The 20,698-nt window shown below is 39.7% G+C and overlaps 1 protein-coding gene across 1 annotated transcript in view; it reads right to left on the bottom strand.

Annotated features, from left to right (window-relative positions):
* The window catches only part of HOOK1 (hook microtubule tethering protein 1), a 73,831-nt gene extending 63,512 nt beyond the window's left edge, over positions 1-10,319 (bottom strand). The window contains exons 1-2 of the mRNA XM_069592925.1: positions 9,968-10,319; positions 3,402-3,487 (exon numbers count right to left, since the gene is read on the bottom strand). Coding sequence (XP_069449026.1) covers positions 3,402-3,487; positions 9,968-10,030 — 149 coding nt within the window. The 5' untranslated portion in view covers positions 10,031-10,319. The remainder of the gene's footprint in view (positions 1-3,401; positions 3,488-9,967) is intronic.
* Between the last annotated feature and the right edge of the window lie 10,379 nt (positions 10,320-20,698).

The raw sequence follows: 20,698 nt of genomic DNA, 5'->3' as shown, positions 1-20,698 counted from the left end.
ACACTAAAGATGACAAAGAAGTGTAGAATCCTAGCAACAATTTCATGACTCATCATGTCTAAGTCATATACTTTGGGAATTGATTTTTAAGACTATTATTTAGAAGTGTATCTGCCTCAGGTAACTAATGAAAGAATTATTCACTAGATTTTGCTATTTCCTTAAAAAGGCAAACTTTCCCATCTCATTTTCAGTAACAACTTTGATGTGAGTCACAACAGCCATCAAAGAAATACATAATAAATTGGAACATATATAAAGTGCTTTGAAGTGTTCAAAGAAATAAAATAAAATTTGCTTCCTTTTTTTAAAAAAGCAGGAGTATGATACACTAACCCAACTAAGGGAAAACATATGCTGTGAGTTTCACAGTCTGGAACCAGACTTCTAAAAAGCTTACAAAAATGGAAAGGAGTTCAAAAGAAAAATAAATTTAAACTGGCTCTTACAAGATAAGGAGGTTTACACATCTAAGTACATGCAAAAACAAGTAAATGAAGTAAGAGGTTTAGGGTCAATTTTAGGTCACTGTCATTTGTTTTATGAAGAAAGAAAGCTTTCTGATTGGTTCACTCATATTATTCCTGCAGAAAAGCTATTAGAAGATGCTAAGAGACAAAAGAGAGAATAAAAAAATAAAAATCAGAGAGACAGAAGATCAGCAATAACAAGAGAATCCAACACATTATGTAAAAATGAGTTGGTGATAAAGGATACAGTTTAACTAAAATTAACCTGACCCTACTCTAAACATCAGGTATAGTACTGGCATATAGGAGGTCAAAGAGCCATATATATATATCATCATATAGTGGTAAAAACAGCTCTCATCTACTATGTTGTGGTGTAAAGCTATGAAATATGCTTCAATACATATAAATAACATTTTTGGATATCAAAGTAAGTGAACATTCATCAGCCTTACATCTATGCCAATCACAAGACAGCTATATCTATACCAACACCCACAACAATGAGAAAAGGCCAGACTATACATTAAAACAATGATGAACTTCCCAAATCAACAAGACCATGTTCACAATTCTTGTGTGCATGCTAAGTTGCTTCAGTTGTGTCCAATTCTTTCTGACAGTATAGACTGCAGCCTGCCAGGCTCCTGTGTCCATGGGATATTCCAGGCAAGAATACTGGAGTGGGTTGCCATTCCCTTCTCCAGGGGATCTTGCTGACCCAAGGACTGAACCAGTGTCTCTTATATCCTGCTTTGGCAGGTGGGTTCTTTACCACTAGCACCACCTGGGAAGCCCAATTCTTAGTTTGGACCAAGTAAATCACTTTAAAGACAATCTATATGCAGGTCAGGAAACAACAGTTAGAACTGGACATGGAACAACAGACTGGTTCCAAATAGGAAAAGGAGTATGTAAAGGCTGTATAACGTCACCCTGCTTATTTAACTTATATGCAGAGTACATCATGAGAATTGCTGGACTGGAAGAAACACAAGTTGGAATCAAGACTGTCAGGAGAAATATCAATAACTTCAGATACGCAGATGACACCACCCTTATGGCAGAAAGTGAAGAGGAACTAAAAAGCCTCTTGATGAAAGTGAAAGAGGAGAGTGAAAAAGTTGGCTTAAAGCTCAACATTCAGAAAACTAAGATCACGGCATCTGGTCCCATCACTTCATGGCAAATAGACAGGGAAACAGTGGAAACAGTGTCAGACTTTATTTTTTGGGCTCCAAAATCACTGCAGATGGTGACTGCAGCCATGAAATTAAAAGATGCTTACTCTTTAGAAGGAAAGTTATGACCAACCTAGACAGCATATTCAAAAGCAGAGACATTACTTTGTCAACAAAGGTCCATCTAGTCAAGGCTATGGTTTTTCCAGTGGTCATGTATGGATGTGAGATTTGGACTGGGAAAAAAGCTGAGCACCAAAGAATTGATGCTTTTGAACCGTGGTGTTAGAGAAGACTCTTGAGAGTCCCTTGGACTGCAAGGAGATCCAACCAGTCCATCCTAAAGGAGATCAGTCCTGGGTGTTCATTGGAAGGACTGATGCTGAAGCTGAAACTCCAACACTTTGGCCACCTCATGCGAAGAGTTGATCCATTGGGAAAGACCCTGATGCTGGGAGGGACTGGGGGCAGAAGAAGGGGATGACAGAGAATGAGATGGCTGGATGGTACCACCGACTCGATGGACTCCCAGTAAACTCCGGGAGTTGGTGATGGACAGGGAGGCCTGGTGCGCTGTGATTCATGGGGTGGCATGGGGTGGGGGGTTGCTCTGCCATTCAAGAGTCAGGCACGACTGAGCGACTGAACTGAACTGAACTGAAAGCTAATCAGGGTAAAAATAAAATAGTTAAGAAACATTTTTAAGAAAGCAGGGAAGTAAGGCATACTTCAGAATGACTGCCAAAAAAAATGTTAACATGCTAAATTTATCTTTTAAAGTGTTAATCTTGAGTTAACCATAAAATCTGTCTATTCAAATTAGATCATTTTAAAGATTCAAAGTAACTAAGATTATGATATTGTTTCAAGTTTTTTTTTTTAAGAATGGTAAAGAATTTCTGCTAACCCATTTTTTGCTAAAGCATTTTTCAGAGTCAATCATAAAAAAGAACCTTTACAAAAATGAAGGCAATAATTAAACAATTTCTGACATCTAAAGCCATGTAGCAGACATAGGACTCATTGAAGATATATTATCATGAATGTCAGCTAATACAAAATCAATATGACAATAAATTATGACTATAGCATTGGCCCTTTTGTCTTATTAAATGTACAGTTCATACTGTGGATATTATAACCCAAATCCTCTTACAATGCTTGGCCAAAATGGTGAAATAACGGATTAAGGCTCTTTTGATATTGTATAATTACTTAAAATGGGCCCAACCCAAACAATCTCTTTACTGGGTAAGGTTCCCTAGCATTTGTGAGCTAAAATTTCATTTACAGAACATTTCATAATTGGTGGATTCATCCAATTGCTATTATTAATTCAAATATAAAATTTAAATTTAATATTTTTTTCTAAAACCAGTATTTCATGTTTGAATTATCTAAAAAACAATAATCTCTACACACTGATACCTTAAAATGACAATAGTATAACTGGAGAAAACCTTGTAAGAAATTACATCACTCATTTAACCTGCTTCTTTCCTAGTAACTATAACTTGTGAACAGGACCAGAACAAGTTTAAAATTAAACATCTCTTGAATAGATAAGAATCCTGATTGGTAATTTAATTAAGATGTATCTCTATGAATAAGCAAGAAATAATCAGATGGTAAAACTTTTTGTCCCCTAGATGAATACCTTGATACCATACACCTATCAGCGCTAAAAAAGATCAAGTTTCAGTAGCCTTACAATATAATTATTTTAGGAAGAACCTGAAACAATACTTACATTTGATGAAGAACTTGTGCCATGGCAACTCCACTAGTCAGCTGTTTGGCATCCTGACAGGGTGCAGCAGTATTGAATGTCTGCAGCTAAAATGACATCAAGCAAGTTACTTTAATGCCATACTCCTCACTCCACTGAACTTATATACATGAATGAACACTAGAGAGAGAACACTCTCTGCCAAACAAAGGAAACTATACTAATAAGTTTCTATAGCTGTGTTGTATTTTTATAAGAATAAACACTTAACATTCCATAAAACCACTGAATATTATACCTAAAATATTCAGATATATCGATGTCACGTATGAAGTACTTCAGAATTTCTGAAAAATACATGTAGAACTCTTAAGAGAGTCATACTTTGTGTTTTGTCCATTTTTAGGAGAATAACATCAGAAAAAGAACTTTAAAATAACCTAATATCTGCAAGTTAAAATTTCATTCATATCACTTGCTAGGAAAACAAAGGCTACAAATGTCAAGTTTAACACTACCTAGTTTATCACTGAGCTCTAGGCAAGACTTCTGCCTGCTACCAACAGTTATCCTTAGAGCACGAACAGTCCAGGGCCCATCTACAACATCAAGTTGTTTCTATCTAGTTCGGTGCTAGATACTACTAACTTTCCAAATCTGTTGAATATTCGTATATGTTTTGAAAAGAAAAGTGAAATGGTGGCAGCTCTTTCTAATAGGTAAATACCAGATAGAAGAATTATTCAAAAGCAAATTACAGCAGAGCTAAAATGGATTATATACTTTCTAGAAATCCAATCTCAATCTGTAAAGATCTTAAATTAAATACACTATGATTCTCTTTTCCCACATTTATTCATCTCCTTTACTATTCAATTATTCAATTCTAATTCCTTAGTTCACCACCATAAAACACCTTTAGTGGTTGCTGCTTATTTTGGGGTTCTAGAAATCTGTCTCTATTATCCTAACACAACATGGAAGATTAACAGAAACTAAATCAAGCCACAATTACTTTCAAAGCACAAAGATAAAGATACTTTCCTGAGCTTTCTACTGTATGTAGGGCACTGCAGTATAAGGCGGAATTACAAGGGAACATTACCGGGTTTCCACATTTAAGTAGCTTCAGTTGAGAATTCAGGAGGAGAAAAAGACACAAATCATCTCTAGAAGATGCCACTCTACTCCCGTGACTGCAGCATGCACAAAATGTCCTGAAGTGTGCAAGAGCCAGCCAGTCTAACTAGGGTGTGTACTAGGAAAGACTTACTAGAGACGATTCCAATGGATGGTCCTGAGTATTACAAAGGACCAGCAGAAGGAAGCTTTAGGAAATAGAAACATGGAAAGAGTACAAACACAAGAAAAGAAATGGTATTTTTAGGTAACGCATAGTTCAATATTGCTGGATTTCTACGCATTTCAGTGCCAAGGGAGACAACCAAGGGGCATAGGTTAGAGCTCGGAAGGGCCGTGGTGAGAAACTTGGGATTAACCTTCAGGGCATTATCCATATTATGGGGAAACAGCAGAATAGTTTCTACCTCACAAGATGGTTGTGAGAATTAAATAAATTAGCAAACACAGTGTACTTAGATCTGTGTCTAGCACATGGTACAAATTCAACAGCTGTTAGCACATTAGCTGTGAGTCAGGGTTTCTCAAAGTGTGGAGTCTAAGACAACATGTATCAGAATCAGAAAATCCCCAAGTGATTGTTAGGCACCTCATTTTTTTAGAACTATTGCTCTGGGTGATGAATTACTGAAGAGTAACAAGGGAGAGACATTTTCAGTATGTTGTGGAGAGCAGTAAGAGTGACACAGAGAATGGGAGAGAAGAGCTTTATGCCTGTGTCGGTCAGAAGGCTCCGGCAACGGTCTTTGTGATAACCTGGGATGCTGAGATGAGTTACCACAATACTGACTGAGAGGACAGCGTGAATTCATGGAATATGTAAAATACAAAGTAAAAAGGGTTTTGCAGTTGAATGGGTGTACAAGGACGGAAAACCCCAGGGTTTAGGGCATTTTTAAAAGGAAGATAATCATGTACTTTCAGGTAAAATGTGGCTTCCATTTTTCAACCCTTCCTACTTACACTTTACCCCATTAACTTTCTATAAAATGGTTGTGATTAGTGATTTTAAAAAGACAATTTCATGAGACACAGACTATTAGACAAAATAGTAAAGATGTATGTAAAAGGAGTAAATACATTGAGTGCCTCAAGGCCCACCACACCCAAATTAAGATCAATTTCTCCTTTTTACAGCCATGAAAAGTATTTCCTGTAAGCTTTTAAACTAGTTACAAAGTAGGTAACAGAGAATGTCATTTCATTTGGCTAAACTGAAAGACTTTATAACCAAGAAGTGTGAATAAATTATAAAGCCCAGTACGGGGAGTATACCCAAAGCAGCAGGACAAAAGAAAATGTATTCTTTCAGAACACTCTTCATAGAGGTGAAGAAGCGGAAATCTCTTTGTGAGTGACCCAAAAACGACAGACAAGGCATCCATCTCTAAACACAGTCCTCTCGCAAACAGCATCTTACTTTCTTCTTTATTTTTAAATAAAGCAAATGATCAGAAATGTGGAAATGCTGTTCCCGAACTGCTTCAATATAAATGTCAAAGAAATCAAGAAAGAAAAGGGGATTTCACAACTGTAAGTCAACAAAAACTCAATTTTGAATCAACTCTGGTCTCAAATTGTCTTCCTCCAGCTGCTCATTTCAGAAACAGGATCACTGCTTTGAGTTCTAAGATCTTTATGAAAACGATTCAACCGTGCTTTTTTTTTTTTTTTTTTTTGGTAACTTGGGCATATCCGACACTTTAATTTTATTGGTAAAATTCGAGTCCAAAGACTTTAAAATTTCAAATGTCACAGAGCCAAGAGGCAGAATTAAATTCATCTTTACACACATAACCTTGAACTCTCTCCACCATGTAAATGATGCCAAATTTATCTTTCAGTCCTGAATTTTTTTGCTAAGTGGCAGTATAACATTTTGAAGAATTAGTTATTTTAAGATGAATTTCAAATCATAAAGCGTAACTTTTAAAACACTATCAGAACAGGCATCTCTTCACCTAACCAACTCTTCTTGGTGACTTCTCTGTTAAGGATGGTTCTATCGTCCCAGAATAATGTGCAGCACTGAGAGAACACGGTTTACTAGCAGCTGTGCTCTCTCCTCTGTTATAATTTTTTTTTTTAACTTCTATCTCCTACAACTTCCTCTCAACAGGTTAACATTACTTAAGATTGGCAGGGAACACATTAAGAGTCCAGGGATATCATGACAAACGTGCCTTCCATTACCATCTTTCAACCTATCATCAAAGAAGACCATTTACATTACTTGTAAGGGTTCTTCTCTGTGTCTTGAAAACTCATTTCTCCTGATTTCAACGTGTTGAAATTCATTAATCCTCTATGAAACAGTTAAAAATGTATCCCAGGTACTTAATGGTGGAATAATCAATGGTGGAATATCAGTCTTCGAGATCAGGACCAAGACTAGGATATTTACTATCATCGCGTTGATTCAATGTTGTACTAGAGATCCTAGTCAGTTTTTGTTCCTGGTGACAGAACAGAAAACAGGTCAGGCAAGGGCTCTGTCCCCAAAGTGCAAATAAGATGACTTCAGAGAATGTTAAGTGTTTACAGACACAACAAAAAGGGGTTAACAGGTTACGACGGGATATGAGTAGGGTACAGGTAGGTCACTCACTGTCACAGAGTGTCTCTGAAAGATGACATTAGACCCAAGAAATGAATGGTAAGAAGTCAATCAGCCACTGAAAGAACTAGAAGAAGGATATTTCAAAGTAGAGAAAAGAGAAGTTAAAAAGCTGTGATGCACTTATAAATAAAACCCCACACAAATGCTTATCTTCCTAAAGAAAGTCAATGCAGCATGGGGGCACAGAGAAGCATGGCATGAGGGCAGTTTGTGGAAAGTTGGAGAGGTAAGCTAACACTAACAGTGAAGTGGCTGACAATCAGCAAAGTTCTCTGAGAATCATTCAAAGAAGTAAAGAAAAGCCTAGAGGCAAGAACCCAAGAAACTAAGGCAGAAGATAATTTCACAAAGGAACCATCAATTAACATAAGGATACTAAAAGTTTCCAGTTTGCCAAAGCCAGTAAGAGAAGGCCTTAGAGAAAAGAACTCCAGTGCAGTGGGCTGAGGTGTAAATAAAAGTATAAAGGATGAGTATTTAAAAATGAAAGAAATAGGATTGAAGCAAAGTGGGGGGATAGAATGTGGTTCAGTAGACAGTGATGGCTTTCTATTTTTTCTCTTTAGGAGAGGGAAGATCCGAGCAAGTTTACATGTAGTGAGGAAGGAGCTAATGGAAAGGAAAAAATAGATACTAGAGGGGATAAATGACAGAGCAAAGTTTTAGACAACGTGGAAGGTGTGGATCTAGAGCCAGAGCCAAAGATAAGGAGGAGGTCACTTTCCTGATGGGCAGAAGGGCTGGGACTCAAACAGGATACTGATTAAGGTTTGCAAAGAGAAACACGAGAGGAACTGTATGTTTAATCTTAATAATAAAGCTGGGCTGGGTATGGAAACAGGAGGATTTGGCTATGGCAGCGTTTGGGAGGCAACAGTCTGCACATTAATTCCATTTTCTCCATAGTGTTTCAGCAGCCTGAGAGAGAACTGGAGAAGCAAACAACCGATTATACTCTGCCGTCTATTATCATTCCTTATGTTTTAAATGATTTTTTTACATGGGGCTTCTCTGAAGGTCTAGTGGTTAAGACTCTGCATTCCCAACGCAGGGGGCCTGGGTTCAATCCCATCCCTGGTGGGGGAACAAAGACCCTATATGCTGAATGGCATGGCTGAAAACAAATAAAATAAAAGTTTTACTGTTTTTAAGGAATTTTGCCTTCCATTACAAAAAATACACAGATCTACCTACCACACCAATTAAAATGGAAGATTCTTTGATTATTCTTGATATCTTTCTTCCTCAGTGTCTTATACAAAGTAGGAACTTCACTATTAATACTGATTAAAAGAATGGATATAGTCACCAAATAGTTTAAATTTCTAAATAAAATTTATGAAAATCTTATACTTCATCATCAACCCTCATATAGGTTAATGACATCATGAAGACTAACTTTACTATATAAGTCACATGTTTAGAGCAACAATGTAACAGATTAGGAAACACCCTTTAATTAGTCATTTACTAAACCACACCAGCAGAAGTAACTGCCTTGTTTCATGACAACCTTAAATATGGCATTTAAACCCCATACTAAGTTTAAGGGAAAATATGGGTGAACAGTCAGCTAATTGCTTTTAACTCAGAAACTCCAGATGCTTGCATTTTACTTAGAGCAAAAACTATTTACCTCCAAAGTGTGAAGGTAGCTTTACATTATGGTTATTTACAAGAGAATTCACATACTGCCAGAAACATTCCCTGATTTATTTCTTTTGAATTACATGCACTGAGAGATTGAGAAATTCATCAATTACTGCCTCTTAATCTAGTCTGTTTACATTCCATTCTACACACACTCCCGGACACAAAACTAAACAACTGCTTTAGGGGTGAGCATCACTGACTGCACCTTGTGGACCATGGAGCGTCAAACCTGCCCAATATGGATTAGAAGCCACACCTAAATGTCAGCTCTCTCCGGTCGCTGAGCACTTCCAAAAGGTGAGCCACTTTTGTTGATCGCAATACTGAGGACAGATCCTGTCTGTCCAAACCCAACACAAATTAATAGGACTACCAAGTGCAGATAAAGTGCAAACGAAAATGCCAAGTATTTTTTCTTTAAAGAAAATGCTTTTCCATTGGAAGAGGAGGGGAACCAGCGAGAAAAAGAGAATACGAGCGCCCCACCCCCAACATTATCTTCTGATCCACGCAGGATATATATACGTGGAAACATCTCTTCTAAGAGGCTTCTACAAAAACGGATGTCCTGGGGTCCGGGAGAAGCACTGACCCATGAACTAAAACCACTTCTTTGCCACCTGCGTCCAAATTAGTGCTAGGTGGTTGCAGTGGGAGGGAGGTTTCAGAGGGGGGTCTTCACTCCCAAGGAGCATGAAGGTCTCTATGAGAAGGCTGTTCTGCAGACGGAAGGCAAGAATGTCGGTGGTCCAGAAAGTCTAGGGCCTGGGCACAGAGCAGCAGGGAGCAAATGGCCCAGCGGGGAGTAAACGGATGGGCGCTAGCCTCCCGCCACAGCTGTCAGGAGCATGATCAGGGCGGTAAGACAAGTGTCCTCCTTCCCGCTCGCCCACCCCCATCCCAGCTCCTTTTACCCTTCCCCCTCCCGCCCTCGAAGACAGAAACGCACGTACGCACACTCACTCACCTACGCACACCTGCCCCGCGACCCGCAGGTGGCACTCTCGAGGTCAAGGGCGACTGGAGACGCGGAGGGCAATTCGCGGAGTGTCCGGGGCGCAGGTGACCCTCGCTCCTCCGCAGGCTAGCCTGGGAGAACCAGGCACCGCCCCCCCCCACCCCGCCCCAGGAACTCGCCGCGGCCCCTCGGCCCCCTTCGCCCCCTCGCACTCACCCAGATGATGAGGCTGTCGCACAGCGGCAGCTCGGACTGCGGAAGCGGCTGCGTCTCTTCCATGGCCAGGACCGCCGTCGACTACACCGCTGACACCGACACCTCCCGCCTCCCCGCGCTCCCCCAGGAGCCGGCGTCGAGGACCTGCTCGCCCACCAGGAAAGCTCGGTAGCCAGGCCCAGTGCCCTCGCCGCTCACGCGCGAAGCCTCGCGCGGCCGACGTCGCCGGCGTAACGCCCTCCTCGCCGCTGCCCCCGCCCCGCTCCGCAGTTCGCCCCCACCCGCTTCTGGCCCGGACTGCGCCGCACGGCACCTGAGCCCCGCCCCCTCCCCTCCCCTCCCCTCTCCCCTCCCCGCCCTTCTCCCGCCCCTCCTTCCCACTCCGGCACACCTCTGCCTGCCGCACTGAGTGACCTGGGCGCGCACCAGTCACAAAGAAGATAGGTGCCTGAGCGGGACGGGTGGGGCGGGGAGGGGGCGGGAAGAGCGGGAATTGGTTGAGCAAGAGGGATTGCTGATTGGACGCACCCTCTTGGGCTTTGACCAATCAACGTGAGACAAGACTGAGCCTTCTAGTGAGAGCTGGAGCCGGTGGGAAGGGGTTTGTGACCTGGCAGGTGCAGTTAGGGCGGGGGGCAATGAATGCGCGTGCGCGATGGGGAGTTAATGTGGCCGACGATCGCGTAGCCCTAAGGGCAGAAGTGGCCACGGGGGCCTAGGAATGTGTAGGAGAAACTCCAGGCATCTTCCCGCCTCCTTGCGAGTAGGGTAGCTCCTGGCTACACCTGTGGAGCCCGACAGACTGCTTCCACAGCGTCTTCAGAGAGAGATCCTACCAGTGAATAAAAACCATCCAGAGAGGGAAAGCTAATGTTCTAGGCGCTCATTAGAAATGGATGTTTTAATTTGCAGATATGGGAAAGAAATTTTTTCCTATGGGGTAAAATACTATTCAGTTCAGTTCAGTCGCTCAGTCGTGTCCGACTCTTTGCGACCCCATGAATCTCAGCATCACCAGCTCCCGGAGTGAATACTATAAAGCTGCTTAAATCAAATAAGCTCTCACAAGATCACAAAACCATGGACAATTTTATTTTAAATGAGGCAAAAGGGAAAGCCATTTTCAGGTAGGAAAATGAAAAATGAAATAATCTTTTACTTTTCAAAAAAATATTAAAGATATCAATGTACAATGCTTGTTATGTTTCTAGAGCGGTTGAAAAACCTGTCTTTTCTCAAAATGTTCCTGGAGGAGGGGGAGGTGTAAAATTGGAAACTAAGGTACTGACTGATATATAGCTTAGGCTATTGAATTGGGCTAGAATATCCCATGGACGGAGGAGCCTGGTAGGCTGCAGTCCATGGGGTCGCTGAGAGTCGGACGCGACTGAGCGACTTCACTCTCACTTTTCATTTTCATGCCTTGGAGAAGGAAATGGCAACCCACTCCAGTGTTCTTGCCTCGAGAATCTCACGGACGGCGGAGCTTGGTGGGCTGCCGTCTATGGGGTCGCACAGAGTCGGACGCGACTGAAGCGACTGAGCAGCCCCAGCAGCAGAATATTATTACTCTCGCTTGATTTTCATCACTCATTCATAAACTCATCAGTTCACGCTCTGTGTAAAAATGCAGCTGGCTCATTTACATCATTGCATTTTTATGTTTCGACATGGAATGTTTAAAACTGATCACTGCAATTAAAAGCCCCCCAATTTAAATCAGTCTCATTCTAAAAATAGAGTACATGCATTTGCTGTTGAGTCCCTTAACATTATTCCAGGACGTTCTTACACTATGTGGAGTTATTTTATACTTCTGTACACTGGCAACACTAGTTATTGTCGGTCTCCACAATATGAGTTAATGAAAAGTAAAAGATCTAGGAACTGAAGAAAGACCTGGTCTGGGTCTTGATTTTACTCTTCACTGGCAATGTTGACAGCTTTCTCCTGTGGAACCTAACCTCCACCTTCCTAAAATGATGAGAATGACACTAACCTCCCCTGGGTACCTCATAAGGGCAAAAATGATACTGGATGTGGAAGATTTTTATGAATGAAAAACTCTTTTGCAAATATGAGTTACTACAATCATATATGCTTTGAAGTGTATAAGAACATGTCACTAAGAGCCACATTAGTGACTACTGGAAATATTTAAGAAGGGGCAACTGAGGGGCAATTGAGTTATCTTTCTGGGATCTATACAAGCAGAGAATAGATGCCCAGTTCTCTTCATGATACTAGATTCTATAGGAAAATATTAACATGTGAGGACATGATTGTGAATTTAAAGAAATATTTCAAATTTGAAAAGTTAGAAAAGTATAAAACATGAATCTTTGAAATAAAAGAATACAAAATAATGTTGGAAAGAGTAAAGTGCATTTTCGTATACAACTGGAACAAGCATTTTAGAAAATTTTTTCTGTTTTTAATTATAAGATTATCTTCCATTACATTGGGCCAGGATAAAAAGATGTTAAAAGAAATGCCTAATACAATGTAGGCTGTTATTTTCCAACTGTTGGCATTCATTTCTAAAAGTCAGCACTCATTATTTGGAGAATTGAATAAAACCAACTTTTAAGCACTAGCAATGGAAGTATAAATTGATACACTCTTCTGAAAAGTTTTTGAGGATATCAAGAATCTTCAAAATGTTCAAGCCTTTAAGTCAATTTTACTTCCAGAATCTATTCTAAGAAAATAATCAGATGCCAACAAAGTTGTTGATTGCAGTGCTATTTATCAAAGCAGAAAATAGAAACAGCCATTAAATATCTGAAAGACGAATGATTAACTACATTATGATATATCCATACAATAAAATATATAGTAGCTCTTAAAATATTTTGAAAGAAGTTTAATTGCTCAGGAAAATGCTTACAAAATAATATTAAAATTAAAAAGTGATGATACAAATCTGTACATACAGTGTAGCTCTCTTGAGAGAGAGAGAGAGAGATGAATAGTAATATAATGATAATATCCAGGTTTTGGAATAATTGGTAAGTTTTACCTGTTTGTACTTGACAATAATTTTGAAATTTTCTACAGTGATTTTTATCATTAAACAAACTAAAGAACTGAAAATAATTAAAATTTTGAATATGGCTAGATCTCAACTGTGGAAGAATATATATAAGAATGCAAACAAACACACATACACACACCCCACCCCTAGGTGTTTGAACAGAGAGAGTTTGAGAGTTGATTAAAATTATGCCTATGACCTAGCAATCCCACTCCTGGGCATATACTGGGAGAAAACCATAAGTTGAAAAGCTTCATGCACCCTGATGTTCATTGCAGCACTGTTTACAATAGCCAGGACATGGAAGCAACCTAATGTCCATCAACAGAGGAATGGATAAAAAAGATGTGGTATATACATACAATGGAATATTACTCAGCCATAAAAAGCATGAAATAATGCTATTTTCAACAACATGGATGGACCTAGAGACTATCATACTGAGTGAAGTAAGTTAGATGCAGAAAGATAAACATCATTATATGTGGAATCTAAAAACAATAGGATACAAATGAACTTATTTATAAAACAGAAGTAGAGACACATGTAGAAAACAAATTTATGGTTACCAGGGAATAAGTGGGGGCAGTAAATTGGGAGATTGAGATTGACATATACACACTGCTGCTGCTGCTGCTGCTAAGTCGCTTCAGTCGTGTCCGACTCTGTGCAACCCCATAGATGGCAGCCCATCAGGCTCCACCGTCCCTGGGATTCTCGAGACAAGAACACCGGGGTGGGTTGCCATTTCCTTCTCCAATGCAGGAAAGTGAAAAGTGAAAGTGAAGTTGCTCAGTCGTGTCCGACTCTCAGCAATCCCATGGACTGCAGCCCACCAGGCTCCTCCGTCCATGGGGTTTTCCAGGCAAGAGTACTGGAGTGGGGTGCCATTGCCACACTACTATATGTAAAACAGATAACTAATAAGAACCTGCTGTAAAGCATAGGGAACTCTACTCAATACTTTGTAAAGGTTATATGGGAAAAGACTCTAAAAGAGTGGATATATGTATATGTGTAACTGATTCACTTGGCTGTGTCCTGAAACTAACAACACTATAAATCAACTATATGTCAATAAATTAAAAAAAAAAAATGAAGTTCAAACTTTAGTGTTCTAGATACCTGATATGACTTATTACCTGGATGATCTTGGGCAAGTCACTTAATTTCAGTAATCTCCAATTTCAATCTCTGTAAACTCGAATAATACTTATATACTACTGTGCATTTCTACATTGATTAGGGTTTTTTGGTGATAAGTGAGTGAAATTTAACCTGCTAACTATTAAAATGTTATTGCAAAGGTACAAAATCTCATGGATTCAGAGAAAAAAATCTAAAGAACTCCACATGGGAAAGGGCAGGTCTCAGAGCAGCTCATCAGATCTAGGCTGCAAAAATTATAACAAGTCTTTTCAGGAGAATGCCACCCAGATGAATATGATAAAAATGGTTTCAAGTCTTTTTGAGTTATTCTATTCAAGATTCAGGTTGGAGAAAGAGCATCTAGTGGGTCTATCATGACATATTTGTCCAATCCTTTGCCAGAAGATAAAGTACCTAGAATGGCTGCCCTACCAGGACTGTAAACCCAAGGTGAAATCATGCAATGGTTGCCCCATGTGGATAGAGTAGGGGATATGGATGCCTGCAGACAAAAACAAAACCAGCAATTCCCTCCATGTAAACTCATATGGTTGCTGTGAATACCAAATGCATATAAAATGCCTAACAGAACTCCTAGCTCATGATAGTTGCTAAATCTATTTTAGCACAACTATTATTTACACTGCATGTATGTCTTAAGGGGTGTGTGTGTGTGTTTGCAGTCATTATAAAAACAGTGAAAGAAGATACATTAAAATTTTGGTACAGGTTATTCACAGTGATTATTAATTTTTAAAATTTCCTCTCTTACCAAAATGAACTAATATTACTTTTTAAAAATAAAACCAAAAATTCTAAAAGAGAAAGATGAGATCGGGATTAGATTTTTAAGCTCTAAATTGGCCTCTAAGTGGATGGATATGTGATAAAAGGAGAAAAGCCCTAACTAGGTACCTTAAAAAGAACTGTAGATGGCTCTACTGATAGAGGTATCTGTGCCTTGCCCATACAAGTTATGGAGTGAAAAAATGGAGAAGTCTAAGATTTTCCCTGCTGATATGTATATAACACTGAATGGGTGAGGGTGGACACCAGATAGAAGAAAACCCTGGCCTGGACAGGCACAAATCTAGACATTCAGAAAGAACAGCCATTCTAGCAGAGTGGCCATATCAGCAGCAAACAACCCAGTGGACCTCCCCAGCAAAGCATCCATTCCTGAAGCAGATTATTGGGCCCCTACACACAAGATCCGACATCCAATCAGCATCTAGATCTATAATCAGCTGAATACAACAGGAGACATTTCTAGATTGTGACAATTTGTAGAATCTGGGAGATACTTTGGAATAAGAGTGTCCACACCCTGGGAAAGGGGGTTTACAAGCCCTAGGTAGACTCCCAGGGAAGAGAAATGATGATGAAAATCTACATTTTAAAACAACATCTTGTTGTTAGGCCTGTGATCAGAGTTAGTGCAAGTGCCTAGCTCTATTAAATACTGTACTGGCTTTAAGAAAGCAAGACTGCAAGACCAACCCCAAACACTAACCACAAGTGGGCTTTTTGATGAGACAACCTTGGACAGAATTGACTTGAGCACGCAGTGAGGGTCATCCCCACAGGTATTTTCAGACCTGGTGACTATTGAGAAAGAAACTGGAGAAAATGGATCAGGGATGAGGACTACTTCCCACTGGGTATGAAAGGGAATACTTCACCTTGGCCACGAAAATAATGATCATTTGGAGGCTTACATGATACTGAAAATATTGCTACTGGGGCAAACTGCTTTTAAGTGCATTTTATTTCAGTATTTAAAATCAATATGATTACTAACCTGTTGAGCTACCCCAAAAGAGATTATTCTAAGATTTCAGTGATGAAGTTCATGTTCATGTTCAAATCAAGAGTGAAGGCGTCTCTGTCACTGATGAATATACAGATACAATACAAAAGATTTTAAATTTATATTATAAGAAAAAAATTGCACGAAGTGATTCTGAGATGCAGATTAGCATTCAGGAGGTTTGCTAAGAAGCGCTCTGCCTGCAGGGGACAGGGATTTGATCCCTAGTCCAGGAACCTTGGAGCAACTAAGCCCATACAGTATAACTACTTAGTCCGTGTGTTCTAAAGCCTGCACTCTGCACCAAGAGAAGCCACCACAATGAGAAAACCATGCACCACAACTAGAGAATAGCCTCTGCTCTCCACAACTGGAGAAAGTCCATGCACAGCAACAAAGAACCCATGAGCTGCAATATTACCCAGTACAGGCAATAAGTAAATTAATTAATCTATTACTTTAAAAAAGAAGTGCTCTTGGGAATAACAGCCGTGGAAGGGAAGGAAAGGAAGCAGAAGTGAGTAGAGGGAGAAAGAAGGCTGAGATGGAGTCCTGTTGATAGTCCCAACCAACACCTGTGGAGCTCTGAAGCTGGGATGATGCTTCTGAGTTTTCTGAGTTTGAATGAAAGGGGTTTAATCCGTATGCCTCCATAGTCCTTGGATGTGGGCTATCCTGGAAAGGTGGCATGGCAGCCCAGGCAGTTTACAATGGCTGATGGCTGGCTATGAACAGCACTCCCCCAGGTTGGGATCTGGACATCACATCACAGAATCCTCTGAACAGTAGTCAGGCCCATAATCATGTAGATGGAGGCGGGGGTGCCATCACTCAGAATGGTAAAGCCTGGTTCAGAAAAGCCTGGACAAGTAGCCCCAACTGGAGCAATAGTATCATAACCACAAAGTTAAAATGGTCCCAGAGGAAGAACTCTGGCATCCTTCGTTCTTGCACTGAGAAGGCGCCAAAATGGAAAGAGAGTATAGAAACAGTTATAATTTCATATAGAGACTTGGTGTCAAATAACTAAACAAATACTGCCTTGGAGAATTTAAAACTGGGGTGCCTGGGGAAATAAAAGTTACAAAAGATAAATCACAATGTAGGATGATATTATCAAGTATTTTAAACTGATGAGAACGAATGATCAATTTGTCACTTATTGAGTGAAAATGAATATCACCATTTATTTACTAAGCATATTTAAATACACTCCAAAGCTAAGTCAAATAAAGCTGAACCTGATTATTTTATCTTGCCCTAAGGTGGCACAGTGGTAAAGAATCTGCTTTTAATGCAGGAGACTTGGGTTTAGTCCCTGGACTGGGAAGATCCCCTGGAGGAGGAAATGACAACCCACTCCAGTACTCTTGCCTGGAGAATTCCATGGACAGAAAAGCCTGGCAGGCTATAGTCCATAGATCCACAAAGACTCAGACATGATTGAGCGACTAACACACACAAGGAACAAAGATGAGAAAAAATTTAATAGCAATGTATATATTTCAAAAACTACATTTCAAAAACCTGAAAGGAACAGGTAACAAAAATAAATATTTAGTAAAATGTATTGATAATAATGTAACCAACCTAAAGCATCACTTTAAACATACAAGTCTGCTTTCTGGCTCAGGTTCCCTAAGTAAGTCACAAGATATGTCATCATTTTACACTCTGTTAGAAGAGCTGATCCCCATTCCTCATACTGTTGGTGACCTGTTTCTTCTATACAAAAATCCTTCTAATCCATGTAAGCAGATTTTTAAAATAAAATCTAAACAGACACACAGTGGCTAATCACTTAATCCACAGATGTTTGTCTCTAAAAAGCAAGCAAAATCTGACTTTACAGTATAACTATCCAAGGTACCTCTTATTGTCTTCAAGGGTATTGAAGATTAATATTTTAAAAATAAGTTCTTTAGTTTACACCATACAAATGGAAAGTGAATAAAATCACATTCATGAGACAAGGTTCACAGAAATAATAAAAGTATGGTTTCTAAGGATGACAGGGATCACTGTGTTAGAAATACTGCTTATATCTTTTTATAGCTTGAAAAACCTATATTTGAAACCATTATGCCTAAACATGGTACTCTGAAACCTCCACATGTATATCAATTGAAAATAGGAAAGTGATTTTTGCCTGAGGAGATATACCTGTTCACTCTCCATGTGTTAAATACTGTTACTTAAAGTACCAAAATGCTAGAAGGAAGAAATTTATCTGGAAATTAAGGACAGAAGAAGAGGGTGGGTTATCTAATCAAGAGCCATAACAAGTCAGGCTGTAAAAATAAAGACAGAAAGGCTGGGAAAGATGTGTGATGGCTTTGTTAATATGAGCAACTATATGAAATACCTAGAAGTCCAAGTAAGGTTAATAAAATTTTTGAAATGATTTAACCAAATAAACAAATACTCTGTAATGTGACTTGGGAATATTTTCCAGATTGCCTAAAAATAAAACAAACATAAATTTAAAAACTGATCAGGGCTTATTCTTATACAGTAAAGAGAGAAGCTACACATTTCATGAAAGTACGGGGCTTCATGCTTGTATAGTGTTTAGTATGAACATGATTGGTAACCAAGAAGAGATCTAGTCCTGAGGCTATAAAGACCTACAACAGCAACAATAGTAATAGCAGCTAAAATTTATGGCATAGTTATTAGGTGCTAAGCACTATTCAAAGTGCTTCATCTTTGCCAAGTCATTTATTAATATCTTTAACAAACTAACATGGTAGGTAACACTTTTAGTCTTTTGCAGATGAAGAAACTGATCATGAATAAGCTGCATAGGTCAGAAAATCTCTTTCCAAATGTGAAGAGGAGACTTCTACTAGGGGATATCAACACTGTTTTTTAAGCTTTATTATAGTGTAATTGATATACAAACATTTATACACATTTAACATATGCTTATTGATCAGTTTGAATATCTGCATATACCCATCATGCCATCAACGCAATCAAGGTTCTAAACCTAGCCACCATCTCCAAAAATTTCCTTGTGTTCTTTGATGTTTGTGTGTGGTTTGTGGTTAGAACTGATTTTTTTTTTAAGATAACCATTCCAGAGTAAAATATAGCACATACAGTTCTTCAGTCATTATTGTTTTTGTATTGTCCCTTCCTTCTGAAATATGTCTTCAGGCGGTCAAGATTCTTTGTTAAACACTGTGAAGCAAGTGAAGCCATCATATCCAGGCGAGTGAAATTAATTGTTGCTTTTAGAGAGTCTGCTGACTGAAGGCTAGTGACTATACACGTGACTGAGAGACCTTGAATGGATCAAGCTTTTGACATTTTTTATCTGAAGATGAGTCTGACTTATTATTTAAAATATTATTTTTCTTATAAACATTGCATGATTTTTCTCAGCAATAATTAAGTAGGCTATTTGGTCTGAATAACTGGTCTACTATTGGGGGTGTATTTTTTATGTTAAAATTGTTTTTATTGATTATAGTCACCATGTTCATTCTCTCTGTATGTATATTTCAATAGTAATCAAAATAATTACCCTTTCTCCTTAAATCATCAAATAATAAGAATGATTATTCTTATTAGGTTGACTGGGAAGCCATTCAACCTACAATCGTTACATAACCTGGCTGGCTTCCCTGGTAGCTCAGATGATAAAGAATCTGCCTGCAATGTGGGAGACCCTGGTTTGATCTCTGGGTTGGGAAGACCGCCTGGAGAAGGAAATGGCCACCCACTTCAGTATTCTTGCCTGGAAGATCCCATGGACAGAGGAGCCTGGCAGGCTACAGTCCACTGGGTGGCAATGAGTCAGACACTGAGCAACTAACACACACACTTACATAACCACCTATAACCATCACATTTGGGAAATTTAACATTAATACAATATTACTATTCAATCATATGTGCTCGATTGCTCTCTGCAACCCCGTTGACAGTAACCCACCAGGTTCCTCTGTCCATGTAACTTTCCAGGCAAGAATACTGGTGTGGGTTGCCATTTCCTCCTCCAGGGGATCTTCCCCATCCAGGGATAGAACCCACAGATCCTGAGGCTCCTGCATTGGTAGGTGGATTCTGCCACCCGGGAAGCCATTCAACCAACAATCCCTCTTTAAATGTACCTGCTGCTGCTGCTGCTGCTGCTGCTGCTGCTGCTGCTGCTGCTGCTGCTGCTAAGTCGCTTCAGTTGTGTCTGACTCTGTGCGACCCCATAGATGGCAGCCTACCAGGCTCCCCCATCCCTGGGATTCTCCAGGAAAGAACACTGGAATGGGTTGCCATTTCCTTCTCCAATGCATGAAAGTGAAAAGTGAAAGTGAAGTTGCTCAGTTGTCCTTAATTATTTTTCTTCCTCTGGAATCCTCATTGACCCCAGGGACTGTAGCCCATGAGGCGCCTCTGTCCATGGGATTTCCTAGACAAGAATACAGGAGTGGGTTGCCATTTCCTCCTCCAAGAGATCTTCCCCACCCAGGAACTGAATCCACGTCTCCTGCGTCTCCAAGTTGCTTTGGTCTCCTTTAATCTAGGTCAGCACCCTAGCCTGTGTGCATGTGTATGTGTGTGATTTCATGACAACAACATTTTTGAACGGCCCAGTCTAGTAACATTTGTCAGGTTGTCTCTTCACGACAAGAGTTGGTTTAACCATTTTTGGCAGAGATTATATATGAACTCAGTGAGTGTGTCACATTGGAAGGAATGTGACATTGGATCATCTGATTATGGGAGAAGT

The sequence above is a fragment of the Ovis canadensis genome, chromosome 1 (genome assembly GCF_042477335.2).
Source record: "Ovis canadensis isolate MfBH-ARS-UI-01 breed Bighorn chromosome 1, ARS-UI_OviCan_v2, whole genome shotgun sequence".
Lineage (NCBI taxonomy): Eukaryota > Metazoa > Chordata > Mammalia > Artiodactyla > Bovidae > Ovis > Ovis canadensis.
This window is presented reverse-complemented; position numbering and strand designations above follow the sequence as displayed.